Below are 20,732 nucleotides of genomic sequence, written 5' to 3' on the forward strand. Positions count from 1 at the left end.
AGTCGGAATTACGACATGACTACCAGCATTATCACGCAATCGGATTTCTTTCCTCTCCCTGTCGATAACAGCTTTGAATTTGTCTAAAAATGGACAACCCAAAATAAGATCTGTTCGAAGATATTTTATGACAAACAACGGAATATCAAATAAATGACCCTGAATATTTAAACTAAATATCTGGACACCTTGAACCGAAAACTTCTCTGTACCAGCAAAGGCACCTAACGACAAACCAGTATATGGTCGCAATTTAGGAGATGAAAATTTTAATTTTAACTGCTTCCAAATATTCCAGTCCAAAAGGCATAAATCTGATCCACAGTCAATAGTACAGGTTAATTGGACTCCGCCAATGGTTCCTTTGACAACGGGGGAAGAAGAAAATAGTCGGGCTTTTCTTTTTCTTCATCCTCCTCAACTACAAAGTTTACGTTAAATGATATGACATTATTACTCTCGTTATTATTTACATCTCCAGATAATGACTCCACCAAGACATTATAAGTTTTGACATTAGTTTCTGAATCATTATCTACGGGGACCGGAGAAATACAGCAGTCGTTTCCCCCCGTGTTCGGAAAAGACTGCAACCTTAGTTTTCCGAAGTAGATGAAGGTTGATCTTCCCTTGGATTGGAAGATGCTTCATCTCGTCTCCTATCATTATTTTGATATCTTCCGTTACGTCCTCGATTTCTTCCACGATAACGGTTTCTACCATTTCCTCGATATCGATTATTATACTGATAATTATTACCATTATTGTTACTGTTATTGTTATTCCTATTTTCAGTCTGAGCATAGCTTAAAAATTCAGTTTGACAGCTACTGTCAACATGTTCTGAATTACGATTAATGATTTTAGCTTGCTTAGCGAATACTTTCTTTGTCGGAGGCCTAACTTCATGCATAGAAGTATCCTCAATCCCAGATAATAACGCTACTTTACTCATTAATTCATCAACACTATTATACTGCTGAACGGACAACAAACGCATGTCCCTAGGCGGTAAACAATTCAAAATTAATTCCACAAGTTCCGAAGTACTCGGGGTTTCGCATATATTGTAGTAACTTTCAACTACAAACCAAACGTAATCTAACAATGAAGCAAATTTCGTCTTATCATAGCGCAAAGATTGCAACGACTTCTTCTGTGCACGCTCTATCTGAGGCGAACAATACTGATTCTTAAAAAGACGCACAAAATCTTGATAAGTTTTAATTTCAGGAGCTACTGAACTATACCAAGCAAACGCGGCTCGCACCATACAATGTTCTACGACCCGTAGTTTATCTCCATCAGTAAGTGAATACATAAACATTTCTCAAGATCCCTCAAAAACTTCCTTGGGGCTCCAGGTTTGATATCCCCAGAATACGAAGGAAAAGATTGTAAATCTTTCTGCTTAATCGCAAAAAGCAATGAATGCGGTGCTATACCACTAAAGGTGGCAACACTGTTTCGCGGTACCGGATTATTCGGCACAATAGCAGTGTGGAAAATACTAGAATCATAACTAGGCTTTAAATAGCTAGTATTAAACACTGGTGGGCTATTCCCAACATGAGAAGTGATCCCTCTCGACATTGACCATGTGACAGTGTCAGTAGTACGAGTACTATTACTTACATTATTGCTGTAATAAACAGAAGAATTAACATTTGGAAAAACATTTAAAGCACTAGCAATTACTTTGGTTTCACTAGGACTAGCTGGAAACTCGTATTTAATATCTGGTTCTGATTGCACAAACACAGGTTTACTCAGATAGCTAACAGAACTAGTAATAGACACATTACGTTCAGCAGACGTACTAACAATAGTATTAACAGGCAAATTATCCCTTGACTCAGAAAACGACACTACAGAATTTTCACTAGTACAAGGACGTTTACAGGGAACACCTTCTTTACTCAGGCTCCCACACTCAACTGACGTAAATTTAGGTTTCTGCAATTTATCCACTTTATTAGTTAGGGTTAACACTTCAGAGAAAAGCTTAGATTGACTATTATTGCACCCTTCTAGTTCAATTTTCACTTCCTCATTTTCATTTTCAAGTTTTTTTTATTCTATCAAAAACAACCTTTAATGCTTTATGATGAGATTCTGTTTCCTTTTCTACAGAATCAACACGAGATTCAACAGACTCAATACACAACTTATTATTATCAACTTCCGTTTTCACAGTATCTAACTGCGCTTGCAAATCTTTTTGATTAACAGTGAGAGAACTACAAAGGTTTTCTACACTACCTATTCTTTCATCAATTTTATTAATTGTAGTGGAAAGGTTATGTACATTTTCAACAATGCACTTCTGAATTCTAGCATTATTAGCTTCAGCTTTTTCATTACTTTCTGATATCTTACTTTCTATTTTGCTATTAATATTAGCATTACTTTCTTCTATCTTTCTATTAGTATTAGCATTACTTTCTTCTATCTTTCTATTAGTATTAGCATTACTTTCTTCTATCTTACTCAATACAAGAGCGAACATTTCAGCAAGTTCACTCATCCGCTCCGTCCCTTTTTCGCTACCTTGCGGGGACTTAGGCGAAGAAAAATGCTTGGGAGGTGATTCGTTCTCACGCTCCGACACTTCAGGAGAAACATGCACGTCGCATTTAGGACAAACCCAAACAAAAGAATCTGAGCTAACAGCTTCAAAAACACTAGAAGTATCTTTTAACTTAACACAAACAAAATGTGACCATTCGTGACACCTGTCACAAGATATAGCACGTTTCTTATCAGAATCAATTTGTTTCGCGGCAGCAAGAGGTTCACTACAACAAACACAAATAATATCATCTCCATTAGGAGGAAGATTCCTCGACTCAGCCGACATTCTTACTTACTGACTTATAAGTCTAATAAACATAAACATATGTGAGCTCTATCCAGCATATCTCATCAACACCAACGCGACAGTCCGTATCACTCGTTTCTTCCCGCATGACACGACAAAAATAGTGTAGCATTTTAGACAATAAAATAATCCTACAGCTGGGTTCGCCAAACTTGAAAAGCGCTGGTTACGCTAGTTCGATTCCATGGCTAGATAGCCAAACTTGCGGCGTCACCTTTTCCAATAATTAGAATTTTGGCTATGGGAACCAAACCTGAAAAGCGCTACCTTGCGTCTTATATTACCTTGAATTTGTATCCGTAGCTGACATTAAGGAAACGAAGGAAAAGAAAAGAAAAAAAAACATTGGGTCGCCGTTATTCCTTCTTACACTATAATTTATAGACCAGTAAACACAACGCTACTTACTCCAGATTCTTGTACACTACTTGCGTTGTCAATGCTAAGGAAAAGACGAGGAAAAGAAAGAAAAAAAATCATTTAAGATAACACCATATATCTTGCATCTCTGTTTATTTAACTTTCCTTGTAATAAACGTATAACAAAAGACTCTCATTGACATTTTATGATCGTGGATAGCTAGATTCAGGGAAAAAAATCTTTGTATTCCGTTTAAGTTTCTCAAACCCTTTAACGCCAACACAACTCAAAGGTAAATAACAATATAAATTAAGCCACACTGTACTAACAGTAAGAGAGTTGTTTACATTTCTAGACAATAGCACAAAGTCCTTGGTAGGCTACTTCACCAAAGGAAATTTACCAATTACATTACCACTCGTAACCATCTCCTTGCAGAGAGAGAGACCTACGGCTGCGTCGATTAACCTTCCCCCTTTTAGTACATAACTTCTCCACTTCACCCGCATCCAACTGCTAAGAGGGCATTTCCCTCGACATTTACTATTAGCAGCGGCGGTAATAACATTAAACTCTGTAGCACATTATGGGGAACACAAAACCAGCCAATGAAATTAGACTCGACTTCTGACACTCCCGCATTGAAGTACGAGTGGTATCGTACACCCACCGTCTTAACGTGCCTCACTGATCTAGTGAGCAACATCACAATCAAATGTAACAGGACAACTCGAGAATGCAAACTTGGGGTGCGGCGACTTAATGCTTAGATTGTAAATTATATAGATATACTTATGTATATAGTTATTGATGAACAATACGGAATACCCACTGCTAGTCAGACGTAAACTAGCCATCGCTAATCAATCCTTAATTTATCAAATAGAATACCTGAGAGAATAGACAATACGGAATACCTGTTGCTAACATACATGTGCTAGATGGCAGCGAGTAATATATTATACATCTAGACAACTCTAAGAGATGATTTTTATTCAGAGCAAGAGAGAAACGGCTTTGATATCAGACTATCCCGCTGGCGTATGATTCAACTTACTGGATAGAGACTCACTCTCGTTTACTCGGACATATTACGGACAAAACTCATTTCGGACAATATTATGGACATTATAAACTGACTCGGATAATATATATATATGTATACACCAAGAAAACTGAGAATTATTGAACGTATATTATTGTTTGTTCATAAGTAATCTGCAGTAAGATAATGAACACACGAAGACATTAATATGACGTTAGATGTTATATTTAAGACAATTTGGACAACTATAAACGGTGGACAATTTCTTCCGCAACTTCCCGGATGATACCAGTTTCTTCACAAGACGGAATAAAAAGAAATAGACATATTTACCTAGTAGACAGTTACCAAAGCTCACCCGACCGTGGTTTCACTTTACGAATAGGGACACTGAGGAAACACTGTGAAACAGCACTCCAGGGTGGCGACCGGTCCTGACGACTCCTCCAACATCTCACCATGTGTACAGCCATAACCTCGGCGTGGATTGATCACACCCCCTCCTTGGTTAACAGCAAAGCATACGTTCCACTGCTATCTCCACCAGGTAGACAAACAATCACTGCAAAGCTGCTGCAATGTTCATCCTCACAACAGCGACCACAGTTAGACACATTAAATTCCGGAGAGGCGGGCTGAGCTGACAACAAGTAATATAGGACGAAGTCCCTTGCCAAGAAAACGTAGTAAGGGTGGACGGAAATTTACAACGTCAAGAGAAGGAAGCCATACATCAATCGAGTTCGGTCTCGGAGACAGCACAAAAGGGATTTCTGAACTTCAGCTTTCATCACATTAACAGTTAGGAAATATCTAACCAATCCCAGCCATATTCCAAAACGCACAGGTCGAATATTTGAGTAAGTTCTCTTGTGATTCTTGTTTATACCCGCTGGCCTAGCATAACGTTCGACTAAACAGCTTCTTTAAATATTTATATTAAAGAACGGCCACTCACCGCATAATTCACTGTAAATTAATATCCGAAAATATGGACAATCGTGCTTTTCACCTCACCACGGCCATGTTCGCAGTTCGTAGTACAAAGGAAAGGTGAACCAGAGGGGGCTCTCCGCAGCCCTCTCACTTCCGGATTGGTCATTCCATACTACGCATCAGAGCGTAGAATGGAAATAACAGATTTTATAATAAAACAAATATAACTAAAGGAGAATAAAAATTATATAAACGGGCATTTATATATGCAGATTCATAATAATCCTTCCGTTTTACATGAAACACAAAAATTTAAATTATTTCAAACGATCCGAGCTACTCTCAAAAGCCGCTCAACGCAAACCATAGACGTACAAAGGAAAGTAGCATACTACATCTACATGCACTAGTCCAATTGTCGACCATCTTGAATCCTTCATGAGAGTCGAGAATTGAGAAAATAAAAAGAAATAATATTAGCCGAGAGCTGATTGAACATTTCCGCAAACATTCTCTTTGAGAAAATGTAACGCTCAAAGAGGAACGTTACAAACTGATCGTGCACTGAGTAACCATAAATGGAATGATCAGCTGATTCGGCTGAGGTGAAAGCAGGAAATAATCACAAACACGGTATATACCAAAAGTCCATGGTCCAAATCTAGAATTACACTTGTTTTGTTCTCAGTTGGTTAATGTTTATCTAGGTACTTGTGGGTTGATATCACTTAGTCCAAGAGTCTATTTTCATTCAGGAATCAAACCCAGTACCATTAAATCTGTTTATACAAACAATAGTCCACAAAAAACAAACCCTAATACCCTCATAAATTGCCTAATTCCGAACATGCCTAATTCGAACTCTAAACCTCTAATAAATTTGATTCCAGTTTGTCTTAAAATCCTCATATATATATATATATATATATATATATATATATATATATATATATATATATATATATATATATATATATATATTGTGATCAGAAAAATGGAAACACCTGAACGAAATTGCAACTTAACAGATTAATATGGTGTCGGGCCACCTTTCGCCTTCAGAACAGCCTTGATGTGACGTGGGATGGAGACATAGTGGTCGTGAATGGTAGCAAGTGGAATTTTACACCATTCCTCATGCAGGGCATCGGCCAATTCTCTGAGAGAGGATGGAGGTGGAAATCGTCGCCGGAGTCGTGTTTCCAAGACGGACCACAGATGCTCAATTATGTTGAGATCTGGGAATTGGGCAGGCCAGGGGAGGTATTGAACTTTATCCCGATGTTCCTCAAAACACGCTGGAACAACGCCAGCTGTGTGAATGGATGCATTATCATCCTAGAAGATGGCGTCATTGTCCGGGAACAACATCCGGACCATAGGATGCAAGTGGTCTCCTAAAATTGCGACATAAACGTTGGCAGTGATTCGTCCGCTAAGTGTGACCACAGAACTCAATGGAAACCATGATATTGCGGCCCACAGCATCACCGAGCCGTCGCCATGTTTCACAGTTGGACGGAGACACTGCAGATCATAAGCTTGTTTGGGCGTTCTCCACACATAAACACGTCCCGTGGTTGGGAATAGGGAGAAGGATGACTCACCCGGCCATATCACACGTTTCCAGTTCTCAACGGTCCAAGTCGCATGGTCGCGGCACCATTTGCGGCGTGCGAAAGCGTTATGGTCCCTGATGAGCGGTTTGGCCCGTGCAACACGACCGCGTAAGTTCATATAATGTAATTCGCGGCGGACTGTGATTGTCGAAACAGGGTGGGGGAGGTGCTGATTGAGTTCCTCCGTCACTTGCTCCGCAGTGGCACGACGATTCTGCGTGAGGTAGTCAGCGAGAGAAATGAGGTCATAGGAAGGTGGAAAGAATACGTTGAAGACTTATATGAGAGTAGGGATAGACCGTGTAGCCTAAATGTTGAAGTGGAAAATGAAGTAGGCGAGGATGATAAAGGATTTAGTATTCTTCGGGATGAGTTTGAAAAGGCTATATCCGGGTTTAGGAATGGAAAGGCAACAGGAATAGATAACATAACAATCGAATTCATTAAAAATATAGGAGACAAGGGAAAGAAAGAATTGTTGCGACTATGCAATGAAATATATGAAGCAAGGGACTGGCCAAAAGACTTCCTGAAGACGATCATGATACCGATGGCTAAAATCGAGCCCAAAGAGATGTGAGGATTATATAACTATTAGTCTCATAGCTCATGCAGCTAAAATTTTGCTCCGAATAATGAAAATACAGTTGTATACAAGAACATATGAAAAACTTGAGGAGGAACGGTTCAAGTTCAGGAGATGTAAGGGCACAAGAGATCAGAGGCGGATCTAGATGATAAAAACTAAGGAGGACTGTCAGAACCCGGCTATGATACACATATCAGGTTTACTATAAACTTACAAGGAGTATGTTTAGTACAAGGGGTCCAGAAGCACGTAAAAAACACAAAATTTACAGGAGAAATGAATGATGCAAGTACTTAGACGTAACATAACGTAACCAAATCTAACCTAACATAAACTAACCTAAGCTAACCTGAACTAACCTAAACTAACCTAATATTAGTAGAAATAAGCGAAATTCTATAATTTTTTTGGAAAATTATGCGGGACCCCTACACTAATATAACATAAACTAAACTAACCTAACCTAATCTAAACTAACCTATCCTGCCCTAAACTAACCGAATGTGAACAGAAACTACCAAAATTGTACCATTTTTTAGAGAAAAGAGCTGGACCCCTTCTGCTAAACATAGACCACTTACAAAAATATTTAAATAATAGCTTGAGTTATTTTTGTCACTCAAAAACTGAAGCGCGTAGACCCTCCGGCCCCGGCCTAGATCCGCCACTGCAAGAGATGCAAATGGATTATTAAAGGCGATCGGCGAAAGCTTTATGGAAAAAGTGAAAGAGGTGTGCCATGTTTATTGATCTAGAAAAGGCTTTTGATCGCATGAATTGGAAATTGTTTTTGGGAATTATAAAGAAGATTGGGTTGGAATAAAAGATTGTAGACTCATAAGAAACTTATGTATTAATCAACAAGTAAGTGTTAGGATAAGAGAGGGACTGACGGAGGAGAGTCCAATTGGAAATGAAGTTCGACAGGGATGCTGCCTCTCACCAACACTATTTAATGTCTATCTAGCAGAGATAATGAAACAGAGCCTACATGATAAAGACAGCATTTCAGTAGAACGTTGAATGATTAGATGCATAAGATTTGCAGATGATATGGCGCTTGTTCCACAGTCTGGAAAGAAAATCAATAAGATGGTACAAAACTTGAGGAAGGACTTTGAACAATATGGAATGAAAATAAATGTTAGAAAGACAAAAGCCATGGTGATTGGAACGAAGTTTGTGCCAAATATAAAAGTGGGAGGAGAGAAAATAGAACAAGTGAATAGTTTTCGATATCTGGGTAGTATTCTTAGTGATGACACGAAGTGCAAACGTGAAATAAAAGCAAGGATAGGAATGGCGAAAGAAGCCTTTTAGGAGGAAGGAAAGTTTGTTTTGTGGGACCTTGAATAGAGAGTTGGGAAAAAGACTCATAAAATGCTTCGTGTGGAATGTTGTACTGTATGGGGCGGAAACATGGACATTACGCAAAAGTGATGAAAAACAACTGGAAGTCTTCGCAATGTGGGTGTGGAGAAGAATGGAAAGAATTAGTTGGTTCGAGTGGAAAAGGAATGAGAGGAAGTTAGAAATAGTGTGGGAGAAAAGAACACTTTTAGATATTATGGAGAAGAGGAAGAGAAACTGGTTGGAACATGCCTGGGAAGAAATTGTTATCATGAGAGACGTGCAAGAAGGTATAGTGACAGAAAAGAGAGAGAGGAAGTGAAAGAGGCTACAATTAATGGATGATATAAAGACAGAAAGATCATACGTGAAGGTGAAGAGTTTAGCGGAAGACCATGGAGCATGGAAGATTCTCAGCTGCGGCAAGTGTCCTGCCAATAAGGGCAGAATAACTATGATAATGATCAACTACTCGATAAACGAAGATCGAAATTTACGGTTAGCTTACTCATGTATTCAAGAAAATGTATGACATACAATGGTTTCATTTTTCATTTTGTTTTTAAATCTTGTAATTAGTATAACGCGGGAAATCTAATAGCAAAATGGGAATTTCTGCCTTTCAAGATGGGATTGTGTATTGCTTCAGGTTAGCATCACTGTCTCCACCTCCAGATCAAAGATTTGGACAGACTTGGTATGTAGTGGATCTTCCTAGACCAGTGATATAATGCTATGTTACTTAAAGGATATAGAAAATGATGGAAGATACTTTTAAACTTGATTTGGGTACCCTATTCTTTAACTGGGAATACAGGGTGTTTCAAAATTAATATAAGGATTTTAAGGCTTTGTAGTATTAATTACATTTCATCTACAATTATAAATAATAAATCAATGATAGAGCAACTCAAACAGTTTTGTACGCACGCATGTACATGCACTGTTTTCTCTGTCTGCCGTTAGAAAGCGCTAGTAGCAAAGATGGTGACTAGTTGCTGCTTGACGATGAAAATTTTCTGGCTCGTGTCGTCTTCAGTGATGAATAAACATTTCACCCAAGTGGTCATGTGAACACTCATAAACTTCGCATCTAGATGTCAGAAAAATCCTCCCGGCGGAGGGTTTATAGGCCTTGTTATTCGGTGAAGCAACTGTAACTGGTGCTTATCTTGATGCGCTACAACTATGGCTCTATCGTCAATTGCAAGAAGGTAAATCAGATTACTTTATTTGGCAGCAAGATGGCGCGCCGCTTCGCTGGCATAACGAAGTACGTGATTAGTTAAACGACTGATGAAAGTTTGGGAAGAACATGCCTAATGACTCGATGTGTGTCGTGAGACGAATTGTGCTCATATTGAACACCTATAGCAAAAACTGTGTTGCTCTTTCATTTCATGTGTTTTTATAATTGCAAGTTAAATGTAATTAATACTACAAAGGCTTGAAACCCCGATATGCATTTGAAGCAATCTGTAATTTCATGGTCTCGTAAGTGACAGTTAATTCATTTCAAACTCATTTGTGTCAAGGAACTTAACGGCCCACCGTGTATAACAAAATACCATTGAGCATAAATATTTAGTTGATATTTTGCAACCTACATAGAATGTTTTCTCTCCTTTTCAGAACAAATGGTGAGGTTACGTTTCATTTCTTCGCTCCACACAGTGACAAGGAGAAGTTAGATAAAAATCCGACACGTATAGGAAACCTCAGTGTATCGGATTCATTCTTCCAATTCCAAGCAGAGCCGTCTTTACGAATAGAGGTGAGTCTATCATATAGTGAGAATGTAAGATTAATTTAGTATTAATTATCTAAGTAATAATAGCATAAATCTCACTATCACCTTAATGCCTTACTTTCCAGGTGTCGTTTTCCTACGTGCATGCATGAGCGGAGTTATGGGGGGGCCATTGCCCCCCAACTATTTGACAAAAAGTAAATATGCCACTTATAAGACCCTTCAATTTTCATTTGTATTTACCGTGCTCTCCAGCAGAAAAGAGGTCTGCCCCCTAGCACACAATTCCTAACTCCGCCCATGCGTGCGTGCTGTAAATACTAGGTGTTAAAAGACTATCTGTATCGTTATATAGGGCATAGTTATTGTGCAGGCAAGAGAAGAGCCTTCTCACTAGTGGTAAAAAAATATACTTGCATTGTGCAACATTTGGACTGAAAAAAGGAAATTTTGATGTTCTGAAGGGATTTTATGCTGCTTCGGGTTGGCAACACTGACTGAAGTTCAAAAACAAAGTTTTTTTTCTTTTTTTTTCCTATCTCGAATTTACTAATTGTTTATCGTCAAAACAAACACTTTTATGTCGTAATTGAATGCTCCCTTAGGCCTGTCATCTATTGAGACAACTTTTTTTCTTTTTTGCTTTCTAATCAGTACGGTGCTGTCACCTAAAGAGAAATACTAGAACTAACTCGTGCCTTGCATTCACTAAAAAATTTCATCATCTCCAGGATTCATACGACGCTTAATAAAGGATACGTTTTCATGACGTCCCCATCGATGTTACTGGTATTTTGAAAGGAGTATTTTATGATATCCATCTGGTTCTACTGGTACGCAAGGAGTTAACATTTCAAGGCTGATGTATATGCTTGAAGTAATATCTTAAACATGTTATGTGCAAATTTGGTTCATGTTTGTATCTCTTCTGTCAGAAAAAAATGCATTCTTTCATGCCGGACAAAATTAATTTTATAGAGATGTTCTCGGGAGATCAGCCAGGTGAAATCCAACGATAGAGCCGACGTTTCAAGAACTGACATCGTTCTCGTCTACAGGGCGATTATACTGAGACCAATTAGTGTGTACAATATATAGGAGAGGTAAGGGGGGAGCTTAAGAATCCGTGTTTCTGATTGGATGGTCTATAACTTGACGCTGATTGGCCGTATTCATATATGCTTTCTTTATGACTGGTATCCATGTCTGGCTGAGCTGGAATCTTGTATCTCTGTTGATGTTGATGGGTTCTTGTAGTATGGGAAGAGATTCTTTAATTTTTTTTTCTGATTACTCAGATCGCGATCTTTCAGTTTCGGCATCTGAAAGTTTAACCGAAACATGGCTGTCATCATTGCAATCTTCTTTTGCTTCATTTATTTCATCGTTCATTTATTTTTGCTTGAAGGACAAGGACAAGAGAGGGGGTTTGGGGCGAAACCACAGCACAAACACGAAATTGAAAAAGAAATTAAAAATAAAAAAGTTATAAAAATGAAAAAATAGAAAATCTACCAAACTAGTGTTGTATTCTAAAGCTAACTAACTATACCTATTCTATTTTATTTTCTCAACCCAAGTTAGGCTTACCCATCTTCCATTGTTTCCATCATTCTTTGGTTTTGTGTGTCATACTTATCCTTCCATATTTCATTTTATCATCATCTTCTCTACATTCAGGTTCTCTTTAGATTCACCTGTATGACATGGCTTTTCACCTGTTTGTTGTTTTGGTTCTCTCACTCAGAATTTACCACATTCTCCTAATCAAGCACTATCTCTCTACATGCTTACTTAAACACAACTAAACGCTTTAACGACGCTGCCACTTAACATAAGCGCCTTCACACTTCTGTGTGTGGATACACATCCTAGCACCTAATACGAAAAATACTACACTGTTGCAAATTTCACTGTTTCACTAGTCGTGTAAACTTTAATGTTCCTTATTGATCCCATGCTAAAATCAAATACTTAATGTTCCTTGGTGATTGATTTTATGCTTATGTAGTTCCCAGCGCAGCGGCCTCAGGTTCAGGACCCATTCGGAGCACTTAGTGCTTGCCCTGGTCAGTTGTGTCCTACAGCCGTATGCGTTGGGACCGATGGTAGCACATATACAACCAAGTCACAAAGGGGTCACCATGTTATCATTTTCCGAGTTCCTTGTTTATGTGGTTCTGCGTTTATTCCATGGGATCTTGGTGTGCTTATACGTTGAAGTTTACACGATTTCCTGCACCGAATCACAGTTACTCCCGCCCGATACATCCGGAGTTCCTATCCGGTTGGATGCCGGGGGATGCATCGAGCTCACACATTCACACATTCGTTCTTCCGGAACACGCGGAAATCCTGCGTTCCAGGAGAAAACCTCCGGTCCTGGAAGATTTACATTCGCACACACATTCGTTCTTTCCGAATGTACGTATCATGTAATATGTATTCTCTAATTATCCTATCCTAGTGGTTTGAGCTCTTTGAAATAATTTTAGTGTCTGAAAATAAAATTCTATGTCCTTCTGTTGTACTGTGTTCCGCCAGGGCTGATTTCTCCAGATAAAACAGCTTGATGTATCTCTCATGCTCCTTGCATCGATGATCTCTTGTTCATCCTATTTTTCCTATGTAAGTTTTCCCGCATTCGCAGGAAATGCAGTATACTCCTGGTGTTTTAAGACCCAAATCATCTTTAACTGGAAGGAGTATGTTTCTGATATTTGATGGCGGTCTGTGTATGATTTTGATTTTTAGTCTCTTCTTGGTTCTTGCAATTTTTCCAGATAGTTTCCCATCGTGTAAGGCAGGACTGCGATGTTGACTGGATCTCAGATTCTGTGGTGGTCTTTTTACTGGCAAAGGTTCTTTTCAGGACCAATCGAATGTCATCTTCCTTGTATCCATTTTGCAGTAAAGTCTTCTTGAGATGTGCAAGTTCACTGGAGAAGCTTTCTTGGTCTGAGATGGCTTTTGCTCTAACCGCAAGCGTGCTGATTATTGTATTGCGCTGTGTGATTTATGGTGAAAGTTGTTTCCATTAAGATAAAGGCCAGTGTGGGTAGGTTTTCTGTAAACACTGTGACCCAGACTTCCATCAGGTTTGCGACGAATGAGGATGTCTAGAAATTGTATGCAGCCTTCTGTTTCTATTTCCATGATAAACTTGATGTTGCTGTATTGATTGTTGAGAAATTCCAGGAACGATTGCAGTGCATTTCTTCCATGAGGCCAGATGACAAAGATATCAACATACCTATAGAAACATGATGGCTTTAATAGCCCTTTGGGGATCTTATGGTACATTTTGTACCATACGCGTTTTTCATGGTACATTGCGTTATTTCTCATCTATTTGAGCTTTTTCGTCCGTTTTTTTTCTTTTTCAAGTCCAGAGACATTGTAGAAGACATTACGTATGGTTTTAGACCGTCCTGCGTCCAGACATGGGAGTTGATGACGTCATAATCTTAAAATGTATTTTTTCCTTTTTTAAGCCTATGTTCATTATTTTTTGGCGGGCTTATTTTTGAACGTAGAAGATTGAAATTTTGCACAAACATTCAGTCCACCGAGTAGTATTTACCAGATTTTTTGTTCCGATGTCAGTGCTAAAACAGGGGGGGGGGGAACCAGAGGGGCAAAGGGGTAAAAAAGGGATATTTTTACCCCAAAAATCCCGTTTGTCGTCATTTTCCCGCCTCACATACAAGATAGGACCACGTGAGTCATACCGTCTGAAAGGCCGTTCCATTCTGAAGAGAACGACGATCGAATTATTATTCTAGGGTAATTAGGGCCGTCTCAGTGAATTTTTATCCAAATATACTTCTGTATAGGGTAAAAGTGAGGCATGGTAGGGAAATTTTTTCTGGCGGGCCTATTTTTTCACGTAGAAGATTGAAATTTTGCACAAACATTCAGTCCACCAAGTAGTATTTATCAGAAGTTTTTTTCCGATTTCTGCGTAAAAACAGGGGGGTCCAGAGGGGCAAAAGTTGAAAAAAGGGAAATTTTGCCCCAAAAAATCCCTTTTTCCAGGAATTTCCCGCCTTAGATACATGATGGAGACATGTGAATGGTACCGCCTAAAAGACAGTTTTATTCTGAAAAGAATGATGGTGGATTATAGTCCTATTAGGGATGTCTCAGGATTTTTTTCCCCTGAGATCATAGTGTTTTATGGTGATTTGGGGCATTGTAGGAATTTTTGATAAAAATTCTCCCGCCCTTACTATTCAAGATAGAAACTTGAAATTTGGCACACACATTCAGTATGCCAAGTACTATTTATCAGAATTTTTTTAGATGGCTACGATCACACAGGGGTGTCCAGGGGGGCCAAAGTTCGAGAAAAAAATTTCCTTCCGAAATTTTCACTTTGACAATTTTTTCCCGCTTCTGGTATATGGTATGAGCATGCAAGTGGTACCATTTGAAAGCCAGCTCTATTCTGAAGAGAATGAGGCATGAACCATGATCCTAGGATAAATAGTGACGATGCAGTAGCTGCTTGACTGAAAGTCTCAAAAATAGCCCAAAAAGCCAAGATCTCCAAAGGGATAGTGCTGATTCTAGTGCTTTCTGCTCAAAGCTTTCCGTGAAAAAGTTTGTCACTGCTGCTGAGAGAGTTGACTCCGTGGCAACGCCGTCCGTTTATTCATAGTACTTTTGATTTTATATTCATCTACCAATTGGATGTTATCAATTTCTATTGTATGTGCTTCTTTACGTGTTATCTTTTATTCTATGTAATTATTTACGTTTCAACCGGACGACTATTAATATCTGTTGTGTGCTTCTTTATCTATCAACCAGATGGCTATTAATTTTTTTTAATTGTATGTAATTATTTACGTTTCAACCGGACGACTATTAATATCTGTTGTATGTGCTTCTTTATCTATCAACCGGATGGCTATTATTATTTTTTAATTGTATATAATTATTTACGAATCAACCAGACGGCTATTAACTTTTATTGCATGAGTTTTATGCTTCTCAACTGCATGGATATTAATTTTCATTGTATGGGCTTATTTGCCTATCAACCGGATTAGTCTTAATATCTGTTGATATGCTTTCTGACTTATCAACTGAACGCTTACTCATTTCTATTTTATTTTATTCTTTTTACATTAACGAAATCTTATGAGTGTGAGAGAGAGAGAGAGAGAAGAGAAGAGAAGAGAGAGAGAAATAAAAAAAATTAAAAAATCATTTTTTTTTCTCTCTCTCTCTCTCACACACACACACACACAAAAGAAGAAAAGAAAAGTTTTTTTATTTTTTAAAAAAAATTTAAAAGTCTCTCTCTCTTTTTCTCTCTAATTTTTTTTAATAATTCCTATTAAATGGTTCTTTACCTATCAAGCATCCATTTATTAATTTTTATTATATAATCTTTATATATAAACTGAGGATCCAGGTTTAATTCTCTATGCGGCATATGTTTTCTTGTCTTGCCTACGTCCGAATGTTTCGCAGGGGTTTGCCCAGCCTATGTCAAATAGCTACTAGTGGAAAACAAGGGCGTATAGATAACCGAGTCGAACTGTTATAACTTGTCCCATCATTTCTTGTGCTCCTTGATTCGTTTCAAGTTCGCGCCAAGTGAGCTTTGTGGTGGACAAGAACTGTGTGCGTGGATTTTCTCGGGGTTCTCCCACTTTCTTCATTCTACTCTTAAATTCATTTCTAATCATCGCCGTGTTTTAGCATAGCCGGCATAACCGTGGGACGTAAAACTTTAAGATCACTTCCTGTACGTATGTTGCGAGTTCGCGATTGTGTTGAGTCTTAATTTTATATAGGCCATAGGTCCTGCACGAGAGGAGCTTTCTTTTTTTTATTACCGGTATCCGCTTATTTTAAGCCCCTTTTGTTATAAATTTACCTTCGTAATTTTCACTCTGAGTACTGTTTTCCATTAATTACTTATCCTTTGTGCTTACTCTGTTCCTTTCGATATTCTTTCTAATTCGTTCCTTCTTTCCTGATTTATTGCCTCTGGCGTCTTCCGATCAATTCGTTTCTGTTTTTCTAAAACTATCAGAAATCGGAATGCTTTGTAGCGGAGGAATGTTAATTGGCATGTACAGTACACCTAGCTGAATATAAATGTACTGAAGCAATAATTAGTCAGTTTTCGTACGCGCAATTATGTTTCAAAATCTTATTTCTTAACACCGCAGATTCCTAATTTCCAATTTAGATATATACTTTTGAACTACGAGAACAAGAAACTGGCCATTCTAACCTTTTCTGCAATGCTTCTTTACATAGCAACGAGTGGCTATTGTTTGTACTTGTTCTTACCCATTAGCCGGAAGATTATTTTGATTTTTTATTGTGCTGTATATGCTTCTTTACCTATCTATAAACCAGACGGCTATTTTTAAATTTTTTGTATGTGTTTATTTATCTATCATCCGTATGGTTAATTGGTTGATTTTGAGTTTAGTGTCCCTTATCGGCACTAAGGCTACTTGGGACATAGATCGACAACTTACCGAACCATGTGACTACCCACCTGAAATGAGATATGGGTCTCTTGCGCCCCGGACAAGTTTATTAAAAACACATAGTCACAAGAGAACTCATGAACTGGATGGCTATTCAATTCATATCTTCTAGATGTGGTTCCATACGTATGAACTAGGTGGATATTAATTTCTACTGTACATATGCCGTGTATATGTATTTTTTTTTTCAAACTGGAAGGAGAGACGTGAAGAACAAGCAAAGGGGTAAGCAAGCTGCTGACAAAAATAAACCGTGAAATTATCAATAACGCGCCACCTGTAACGACCATTAACAATTTATCTTTAGCAAATTAAAATACCGCCACTTTTACAGTAATTATGTGATATCTTCAATAAGTGGAACAAGAGCTCACTAGACAATATTATTTTACATGAGATACCGTTATCACGACTCACTTATCTGCTTTCGATTTCCATCCATTTAGAAAATCGACATTTATTTTCGTGTTTCTAATTGGCTGCAAACGGAAAGCTAGTAGGTGACTCATGATAACGGTAGCTATCTCATGTAAAATATTTTCTAGCGCGCTCTTGTTCCACATTTCGATTATCTTTTATCTATTTGAAGATATCACATAAATACTGTAAAAGTAGCGGTATTTTAATTTCGCAGTGATCAGGCCTCTTAAATACGACCCGCCCGGGAGAGTAATACTCCCGGAAGTAAGTTCTTTTTCGCGCCCTACTCTAGCCAGCTGTTTTACACGTGTTACGAATGTTGTAACAAAGAAACATTAAATGAAGTACAGTGCAGACACAAAATAACAATTGAGTAAGAACTGCGGTTTAACTAAGAACAAATCTGTTTGAAAATAATACTGCACTACAATGACATAGAGAATTCTAATCTATGCCGTTCTAACCTTGTGGGTAAATATCATTATAGTCGCAGTTTTAAAATCATGTCGACTTCATCATTAAAATTGTTGTGATGTGGAAATTGATTTAAAAGTTACAGCATAAGCTGTAATCAAAATTACATGCAACAACGTTATAATGTAATTTTGGTTAAACATCCTCTCGGACTTGGATGCATTGATTATCTTGGGAAGGATGTCTCTCGGGCTCCCACAACTGTTGTAACTGGCTCTCGATTTCCTGGATTGGCATTGGGACGTATTTGACGTCCGAGCTGGTCCCGCACTTGTTCTCTCGGGAATGTCTTGCTGGCCAAGGGAGTACCTCAGCATCAGTCGTTCTTTCAGAAAAAATGTTCCGGGGGGCACACTTAGTATTCCGGGGAGCATTGCGGTACTAGAGCTCCGGGGGGGAAAACCATGTTTGGAAGAAACACTGTCAGCATTATTGAGGTAGTTCTTAGAGACACATGCAGTGGACGAACCTTGTCCTATTGAATGATCGTACCAGGATACTATCTCATAAGAGGGCTCTGGATGCCCATGGCGTACCAGTGTTGAGTCAGAGTTTCTTAATCACTACAGAGATGACCTGAAGTCTTACCCATTCATGACACCGGGAGGAATATCGGTGTGTGTCTCCAAAACTTGTCAGAATATGTCCTCTTCCGCCCTCGGAGCCATCATATTCGCAGACGATGACTATCTGAGGTGGAGATGAATCGAGATTCATTGCTGAAAATGATACGACTCACTGATCATCAATCCATGCTTTTCGGGTATGATACTACTCCAAACTCAGCCGCGTGTGTTGTATTAACGGCTGCGTACGCATGGAACAACAATTCATAGTCCGGCTCCTTCCAATCTTAGACCAATGATGTGGGATGACATGGAGTCTTATAGTGAGTCCAGATAGGTGTGAATATAAAGGGGTTACGACCAGGGGCGGATCTAGGGGTTAATGCCCCCAGAAGAGGAAATTTTCTTATTTTATACATAAATAAAACCCATCCCAGAGTTTGGAGCTCTTAAAGTAGCTCTAAGTAGCAGGATTACAACCTGCCGCCCTCCCCAGAAGTCCGTCCTGGATACGCCCCTGGTTACGATGTGCTTTGGAGCACAATAAACCGTTTCTTCCTTGGTGTGGGCAGATTTGGTCCACCCAAACCTTGACAACGCGTATGGTTTCCATAACCTTCACAATTATTTCAACATGGGGCTGCTGTAACCTTTGAATGCCTCATACGCCTGCCTATTGTACGATTTGACCATAATGTTGATCTACAATGAGACCTCTTTCAAAATCTGTCAAATGCTGGTAACATTCCCACAAGAACATATGACATTCTCCATTATCGTTTACAGTACTGATTAACCGTCTGATACTGCCCACACCGTGTCAGACGTAATAACACTTGTCTCGTGGAGACGACACTAATGCCCTCTGGTGATCATTCTATCCGTCACAGATCATTACAACTCTAATCATTTACATACCCGCCGAAGGTATACATGTGTACGAAATTACGTTGACTCCAGAACATTTCTTCCAGATGCTTAATGCCGATGGTATGCACGTGTACGAAAATTACATTGACATTAGACCATTCCTTCAAAATCGCTTAACGCTGATGGTATACGAAATTACGTTAACATTAGATCTTTCCTTCCAAATGCTTAACGCGGAGGTATGTACGTGTACGAAATTACGTTGGCTTCGGAGCATTCCTTCCAGATGCTTAATTTCTTGTCAGCGCCAGTGTATTATTATCATTAGTAATTATAATTTGAGAGTTCAGTACCGCATCTGAATTCACAAAAGGGTTCAGACAAAATAGAGAAAAAAACGCGTTTAGCCAACGATCTGGAAGGTGATACGTGAAGTATGCGAAGAGAGCACCAGGTAAACAAGATTGAGAACCATTGTCATGGGCGCTCGAAGGGAGCAGGAGGGCCGGACCCCCTGGCTCATGAAAATGTACCTAATATAGCATCCTTGGAGATTTCCCCTAGAAGATTTTCTTCGGGTGCCCCTGATCACTGTCCTATACTTACCAACCAGATTGTGATTTAATTGCTGTTCCATGTGCTTCTTTATCTATTAACCAGACATCTGTTAGGTTCTATGTATTTGATTCTTTAGCCATAGCCTGATGGCTCAGGTTTAATCTCCGGTGGAGGATAGATTTATGCACTTGTATTACCGCAGCTCCACTGTTCTAATGGCTTAGAGATCCTACCTAGCTACGTTAGGTGAGAGGAGTAGAACCCTTCCTCGGGCAAAATATTTTAGTAGGACATGGAAGGACGATTTTTTTTTTTTTTTTTTGTAATCTTCAAAAAATGTAATGTTTCTTTACTCTGCTTTCAATTCACGCTTGTCATTTATTTCTAGGATAGTTTCCTATTAGATTTTCGCGGACTTCGTGTTATATCCACTGCTGAATATCACGACTGGTCTCAAATGTTTGGACAATATTTGGTTTCTGCTTACTTACAATCGTTACAGACTCCGTGTATTATTTGACTACATTCGCTTATATTTCTACCACTATCACACTCACAATTCGCTGCTGCATGGAAAAGATTCCTTTTCTCGACGCGACGAGTATACCAGAACTGAACAGGGAGAGGATTTCAGCTGAACAACTGTACATCGGGCGTCATGCCGGCGCGGCGCCACATCACGGCACAAGGCAGAAGCAGATCCCGCCAGTGTTCGTAGTTTGAGGGAAATTTTCCTAATCTAGGGAAATTATATAGGTAAATTTAGCAAGAAGGGAAAATGGGAATTTTTCG

At 38.8% G+C, this 20,732-nt stretch overlaps 1 protein-coding gene across 3 annotated transcripts in view; it reads left to right on the forward strand.

Moving 5' to 3' along the window:
* Positions 1 to 20,732, forward strand: part of LOC145675726 (uncharacterized) — a 1,359,799-nt gene that overhangs the window by 1,262,171 nt on the left and 76,896 nt on the right. For all 3 annotated transcript variants that reach the window (XM_081746346.1, XM_081746345.1, XM_081746348.1), the window contains one exon: positions 10,414 to 10,555. In XM_081746346.1, the coding sequence (XP_081602472.1) occupies positions 10,414 to 10,555 (142 nt within the window). The remainder of the gene's footprint in view (positions 1 to 10,413; positions 10,556 to 20,732) is intronic.

Source organism: Thermobia domestica, chromosome 18 (assembly GCF_964235325.1).
Source record: "Thermobia domestica chromosome 18, izTheDome1.hap1.1, whole genome shotgun sequence".
NCBI classification, from domain to species: Eukaryota; Metazoa; Arthropoda; class Insecta; order Zygentoma; family Lepismatidae; genus Thermobia; species Thermobia domestica.